This window comes from Penaeus vannamei, unplaced genomic scaffold (assembly GCF_042767895.1).
Source record: "Penaeus vannamei isolate JL-2024 unplaced genomic scaffold, ASM4276789v1 unanchor5354, whole genome shotgun sequence".
In the NCBI taxonomy this organism is placed as follows: Eukaryota; Metazoa; Arthropoda; class Malacostraca; order Decapoda; family Penaeidae; genus Penaeus; species Penaeus vannamei.
Genome location: NW_027218332.1, coordinates 90001 through 97880, shown reverse-complemented (window position 1 = coordinate 97880; position 7880 = coordinate 90001). Strand labels below are relative to the sequence as shown.

The window sequence follows — 7880 nt, the reverse complement described above, 5'->3', positions numbered from 1 at the left end:
TCGTCAATTTTCAAAAAGATGGAAAATAATGATATTAAAGGTTTTATTTTAACTGAATAATCATCAAAACAGTTGCCATGACACCTCCTCCAGTTGCTACTGATCGAGCCTTTCCCTTCCGAAAATATTTAGCCTTTATTTATTTCCACTTTTTATTTATTTATTTTTTTCCCTCTTTATTTATTTATTTATTTATTTATTTATTTATTTCCCCTTTTTATTTATTTTTTTATTTTTTTCCCTCTTTATTTATTTATTTACTTATTTATTTATTTATTTATTTTTTTTTTTATTTCCCCTCTTTATTTCCTTTATTTACCCTTCGTTCCAGATGAGACAAAATCTTTATTTATTTCCCCTTTTTATTTATTTATTTTTTTTCTCTCTATTTATTTATTTATTTATTTATTTATTTATTTCCCCTTTTTATTTATTTATTTTTTCCCCTCTTTATTTATCTATTTATTTATTTATTTATTTATTTATTTCCGCTCTTTATTTCCTTTATTTACCCTTCGTCTGATTCTATTTTCGAAAAAAAAAGACAAAAAAAAGCACATGGGGTTTACTTTGATGACGTCACCAAAGTTACGGATACTTTGTTAATATTTTGGTCTCTTCTATTTTCACAAAAAGGATGGAAAATGATGATTTTAATGGTTATCTTTCCATCGAACGAGCATCAAAACAGACGCCATGACACCTCCTCGCGTTGCTACTGATCGAGCCTTTCCCATAGTCTCTAGAACACGTGGATCTTCCGCTAATATTTATCCTTCGGTTCAAATGAGTCGCAGCAGTTTCGAAACGATGCCTCGAACCCCCGGGTCCCTCGAGTCCATAAACCATCTGCTAAGCTTTCTGCGAGAATAAATCTTTCCCTCGGCTTCTAAATATGCATTTTATTGCTTTATACGATGAATATATATGCTTATTTATTATGTGCGTGTTTGAGAAGCATGCAGGACCTCCTACATTTTGTAGGGGTAACTCGTAAAAATCTCGATGGTCCACTATATCATAAGTAATGGATGAGTATATATGCTTTATATATCACAAATGCGGCCTATAACTTCCTACTTTGATATCTTGAAGGGGTAACTTTTATAAAACTCGGCAGTACGTTATGTAACTGGTTTATTACATTTTACGTCGCATTGCTTCAGCTTGGGCACAGTAAGGCAGAGGTTTTCTTTGTCTCCAAGGGGTTAGTACATCACAGAAAACGGGTCAACTAATGGGTAAACTAACATAGAAAACAGGAGACCAAAAAATGATTTTATATAAAATGTAAGAACATAGAAAACGAGAAAAATGGATCCTGTTCATGACATAGAAAATGGGATACAAATAATCGCTTCATAGAAAACGAAAACATGGAAATGGGAAGACGATGATTACATAGAAAATGGGATCCTAAAATGACATAGAAAATGGGTCCATTACATAGAAAACGGGGAACATACAGAAAACGGAATTCTAACAGATACTTTAAAAATCTGAATATACAGAATGCGGAATCCCAACAATTATAGAAAAAAGGGAAGATGGAGAAGAGATGATGATGACGATGATAACAATAATGGGGGCGATAATTAGTGACAATTAATTATAAAAATGATGGCATAATAACTATGATATAATACATATACAAGTCTATTAATTTCATTTATAGTGACTAGGAAATTCATATATACTGCGTATGTAAATATATACATACATACATATATATATGTATATTGTTACATTATTATTTTTATTTTCTTGGTTTCCACATAATTCCAAAATTATTACATGTGATTTTATTTCCCATGTGTATTACAGTATTTAATTGGAATATATGATTATATTGTCATTTAATGTTTGTGTTCATCACTTTCTCTTTTTTTTTCTTTTCATTTTTTCTTTTATTTGTTTATTGTTTGTTTATTGTTTGTTTGTTTGGATTATTGTCTATTTCGATAGATTTCACTCTATTTTTTCTCTCTCCTCTCTCGATTTCTCGTTTGTTTGTTTGTTTTTTGTTGTTGTTTGTTTGTTTTTTACTTTTTTACTTTCTATTACCTCTTATTTCATTTTTATTCTCACTTTCGTTTTTGTTTCTTTTTCTCTCCTTCCTTCTCTCTCCTTATTTACTCTTTCTTCTTTGTCTTTCTTTCTACCTCTTCCCTTCTTGTGGCAAATCTTTCTCTCTCTCTGTTTATCTATCCCTTCTTCTCTCTCTTTCCTTCTCTCTCTCTCTCTTTCTCTTCCTCTGTCTCTCTTTCCTTGCTTTTTTCTCCTCTTTCTCTACCTTTTTTTTGCACTAAAAAAGAACTTTTTTCTTGTTCCTCTTTCTCCCTCATTCGCTTTTTATATTCTTTTTTTCCGTATTTGTCAGTTTCTTTAAAACTTGTCCTTTCTTCCTTCATTTTGCTTTCCCTTTCTCTTTCTCTCTCTCTCGCTTTCATTTTTCTTTTACTTTCTCTTTCTCTCTCTCTCGCTTTCATTTTCTTTTACTTTCTCTTTCTCTCTCTCTCTCTCGCTTTAATTTTTTTCTTTTACTTTCTCTTTCACTCTCTCTCTCACTTTCATTTTTCTTTCCTTTTATCTCTCTCTCTCTCTCGCTTTCAATTTTTTCTTTTACTTTCTCTTTCACTCTCTCTCTCTCGCTTTCACTTTTCTTTCCTTTTATCTCTCTCTCTCTCTCTCTCTTCTCCCCATTCTCTCGTTCTTCCCGCTCTCTCATTCTTCCCGTTTTCTCATTCTTGCCGTTTTCTCTACCTCTGTAATCTCCGCTTCCTTCGCCTATCTCCGCAACCCCGTTTTCTTTGCGGTCGAGGAGGATCCGCCATCGTACGGAGACACGTCAAGGGTAACCACTCTGGAATTCCTTCTCGTCAGGAGCTCGAGCTTCGACAGGTCCAGCCTCGGCATGATCACGCAGAGGAAGGTCGAGCCGGTGGAGGCGTTCCGAGGCTGGATGGTGACGGGGGGGAAGACGTGGCCGAGCTCGACGAAGGCCCGGAGTCTCCGCTCGACCTCCGGGTACTGGTGGCGCAGGCTCACCCCCCTTTCGCCGAGGCGGTGGAGGATGTTGTGGTACGTGGCGAGGCGGGTGGCGGGCGTCTCCTCGCTGGACATTGGTGGCAGCGGTGGGTCGCGGTTCGAGTCGCGGAGCGGGGTGAGGACGAGGGTCTCCGGCTCGCCCTCGAAGTCGCGGGAGATGAAGTTCTGCTGGAGGAGCGGAGCGAGGAGCGGAGGCGCGTTGGAGGAGGAGGACGTCGGGCAAGAGACGAACCTCTGCGGGTACTTGGCTCCGCCCCTTCCTCCTCCTCCTCCTCCTCCTCCTCCTCGGTCTCCTCCTCCTCCTCCGGCTTCCTCCGGGGCGAGCTTCAACTTGACGCACCTCGAGACGCGCGAGAGGATCGAGCCCCCTCCCCCTATGCCCTGGCCCGTCCCTCCCCCTCCCCCCCCTTCCAACACGCAGATACTCACGTACAACACAAAACTCTCACTCGTATTGTACACCCGACACAGCTGGCAGATCTTCCTGTAGGTGTCCTCGCCCATCTCCTGGGGCAGCAGGTCCTGGCTGGTGACGTAATGGAGCTGGGGGAAGGCGCCGTGTCCCTTCTCCTTCCTCCCTTCCCTCTCCTTCCTCGCCTCCTTCTCCTCCTCCCTCTGCGCCGGCGGAGACCCAAGATCGAGCAGGAAGTTCTCTATCTCCTCCGCGTCCCTGAAGAAGATCTTGACCGCCCCGCGCCCCAGGGACCTCAGGCCCCTCCGCGCCACGACGCTCAGCTGCTCCAGGACCTTGGGCTTGTGTCGGAGCGTGAGGATGAGTTCCTTCGCCAGCGATCGAGCGAGGATCCTCAGGCAGTGTCTCTTGTGGGTGTCCCAGTGCATGCGCCGACAGGGCCTGGAGCAGTAGAGCGTGTGGCACTGGTGGCACTCCTTGTACGCCTCCTCGAGCGCCGGGGTCATGACCTTCCCGCAGCGAGGGTACTGGCACACCCAGGTCCCCCCGCTGGGCGCCTTGGCACACCGCTTCCCCTTGGCCCTACTCGCGTCCCCTTCCTCCTCCTCCTCGTCCTCCTCTTCCTCTTCCTCCTCGCCCTCCTCCTCCTCTTCCTCCTTCTCCTCGTCCACGCGTACGTTCTCGTTGCCGTTCTCCGAGGAGGAATCCGGGGGAATGTTCATGTGCCTCGGGGGGAGGTGGAACGTCACCCCCCTCCTGGGCGGGAGGGGGATGAGGGGCACCGTAGGGGGGACCGGGGGCACGTGAGCCTTCTGCGGAACCAGGATCTGGCTATGCGGCACGCCCCACCCTTCGAAAGCCTTTAGGGGGTGTTCCTGCGCCACGGACTCCCCCCCCGGCCACTCCGAAGCCTTCTGGGGACGCGCCTCCTGCCTGTCGGACGACCCAGGTGGTTCCTTATCCTCCCCCAGCTGGTTGATAATCCAGCCACCTGGATAAGGGACGACCACGCCTTCCGGGTGAGCGCAGGAGCCTATGACGGAGAAGTTGTTCACCTTCGCTGGCGCTGCGTCCGGTCGCGTGTTGATGTTGTTGGGTTCGAACCACGTAATAGGCGACGCGCATGTCTGTACGCTCGTGAGATGGACACTGGCTGTCTTAAGTTCTGTACGCCCTGGAACATTTGTAAAATATTGTACACGGGGAGAATACCCTATAGACATGCATATATAATTTCCTTTTTTTATTTTTTATTTTTTTTTTTTTTTTTTTTGGCTTTTTTTATTTTGGCTTCTTTTATCATAAAGATTTCTTTCTTCTAAATTTCGTCATTTTTCAAAATCTCATTATTTTCTTTTTTGGTATGTTTCTTTTCATTCATTTTCATATTTCATTTTAACTTCTCGATTGCTATTTCTTTTAGAAAATATAGTTTTATATCAATACTAATCTATATTTTTTTCCCAAAGAACCTCAATGAATGGTCAATAGTTCTATACATCACATCAATAATTCTATTTTGCGTAATTCACATTAATTTCGTGAATATACGATTGTCGTGACGTTATAAATGAACAAGTAATATCATTGGCTCTTTCATATGACGTCGAATCTATCCTTTTAATGATTGGTTAATTCAATATGTCGTCATCACTGAGGAACGTGCTGTGATTGGTTACTTTGTGATGATGTCATAGACACCTTCTATGATTGGTTAGGTTGGAATGACGTCATATCCAAATTGCCATATGATTGGTTAGGTTGGAATGACGTCATATCCTAATTGCCACATGATTGGTTAGGTTCGATGACGTCATAATCTAATTACAATATGATTGGTTAGGTTGGAATGACGTCATAATCTAATTGCCATATGATTGGATAATTTGGAATGACGTCATAATCTAATTGCCATATGATTTGTTAAGGTGGAATGACGTCATAATCTTATTGCCATATGATTGGTTAGGTTGGAATGACGTCATAAACTAATTGCCATATGATTGGATAGGTTGGAATGACGACATAATCTAATTGCCATATGATTGGTTAGGTTTGATGACGTCATAATCTTATTGCCATATGATTGGTTAAGGTAGAATGACGTCTTATCCTAATTGTCATATAATTGGTTAGTTTTGAATACGTCATAATCTAATTACAATATCATTGGTTAGGTTGGAATGACGTCATAATCTAATTGCCATATGATTGGTTAGAGTGGAATGACGTCATAATCTAATTGCCATATGATTGGTTAAGGTGGAATGACGTCATAATCTAATTGCCATGATTGGATAGGTTGGAATGACGTCATAAACTAATTGCCATATGATTGGTTAGAGTGGAATGACGTCTTATCCTAATTGTCATATAATTGGATAGGTTGGAATGACGTCATATCCACATCTCTCTATGATTGGCTGTTGTGGGATTACGTTATATCTACAATTCAGTCTCATTGGTTAATTTTGAGGTGACTTCATATCCACATTTCCGTATGATTGGCCATTCAAAGATGATATAACTACACTTCCATATGATTGGTAATCTTAAAATGATGCAACACTCACCATGACGTCACATCTACAAATATATATGATTGGTCATCTTAGGATTATGTCATAACTGTACATCCATATGATTGGTTATTATAGAATGACGTCATATTCATACCTTTGTATGATTGGTCCATTAATGATAACGTCATATCAGCATTTTCGTCCGATTGGTCAGTAATGTATGACGTCACACTAACATTTCCATCTGATTGGTTACTTTAAAATGAAGTCATCAGATTATTCCATCTTATTGGCTATTTTAGGATGACGTCATATCACCCTTTCCATCTGATTGGTCAGTGATGAATGACGTCATACTTACATTCCCACCTGATTGGTTCCTCTATGATGACGTCACCAGATATTTCCATCTGATTGGCTAGTTTTGGATGACGTCATATCACCCTTTCCATCTGATTGGTCAGTGATGAATGACGTCATACTTACATTCCCACCTGATTGGTTCCTCTAAGATGACGTCACCAGATACTTCCATCTGATTGGCTAGTTTTGGATGACGTCATATCACTCTTTCCATCTGATTGGTCAGTGATGAATGACGTCATACTTACATTCCCACCTGATTGGTTCCTCTAAGATGACGTCACCAGATATTTCCATCTGATTGGCTAGTTTTGGATGACGTCATATCACCTTTTCCATCTGATTGGTCAGTGATGAATGACGTCATACTTACATTCCCACCTGATTGGTTCCTCTAGGATGACGTCACCAGATACTTCCATCTGATTGGCTATTTTAGGATGACGTCATATCTACACGACAATACGCCTTAGTAAGTTGAAAATAGCATAATCTGAGTTAATTTTTTTTTACATCTACCACTAATAATTTAATTTTATAAAGATTTAATATGAAGGAAGGAAATTCATCTAGATTAAAAGAGGTGAAACTTTTCGTAATATTAATATTTTTATAGATACGTATACAAACATCTCAAAAAGCTTAAAATTTATCAAAATATCTGCAAAAAAAAAATTGGTAAACAAGTACCTATTTATAGAGAAAAAGGGGAAGAAGGAAAAATTGGCAGTAAACATCTTTTTCCCAAAACAGCACACATGGAAAATTCTTTTCTTTTTTTTTTATCAAAATTCACATAGTTTTTCAGGCATTTTTGTAACAATAACACAACAACAACAGTTATTTGCGAGCAAGAACATGCTGCACAACATGCACATTCACAAACAAATAACATTTAACATTTATTTAGGTTTAGGCAAAATAAACCTTATTTTAGTACAGAAAAACATGCTAGCTATATATATATATATATATATATATATATATATATATATATATATATATATATATATATATGACCATACAACAACATCAACAACTACAAAATAGCATAGATAATTCACAAACATTTTGTTTATTTAATTTCCTGTTTTTTTTCCTCTCTCTCTCTCTCTCTCTCTCTCTCTCTCTCTCTCTCTCTCTCTCTCTCTCTCTCTCTCTCTCTCTCTCTGTCTCTCTCTCTCTCTCTCTCTCTCTCTCTCTTTCTCTCTCTCTCTCTCTCTCTCTTTCTCGTTCGCTTTCTCTCTTTGTTTTCCTCTTTATTTTCTTTTTTATCTCTCACATACATTCGATAACATATATATATACGCATCTTTTAAAAGTCAGGGTTTTCTCACTTTTTTATTTTAGTCCCTGCGAAAATTTCACTTCATATTCAGTTTTCTTTGACATTTTCCCGTTTTCTTTAATACATACATGCATATATGCATACATGAATACATACATACATACATACATATATGCATACATACATACATACATACACATTTTATGCACACATAAAAGCATATATGTGTATATATATACATTGTATG

General features: G+C 39.7%; 1 protein-coding gene across 3 annotated transcripts in view; it reads right to left on the bottom strand.

The window, feature by feature from the left end:
• Positions 1 to 449: 449 nt before the first annotated feature.
• The window catches only part of LOC138861424 (apical junction component 1 homolog), a 24411-nt gene continuing 16980 nt past the window's right edge, over positions 450 to 7880 (bottom strand). For 2 of the 3 annotated variants that reach the window (XM_070120487.1, XM_070120488.1), the window contains exon 2: positions 450 to 4634. In XM_070120487.1, the coding sequence (XP_069976588.1) occupies positions 2788 to 4634 (1847 nt within the window). In that variant the 3' untranslated portion in view covers positions 450 to 2787. The remainder of the gene's footprint in view (positions 4635 to 7880) is intronic. The other variant, XR_011398494.1, reaches the window with a different exon arrangement.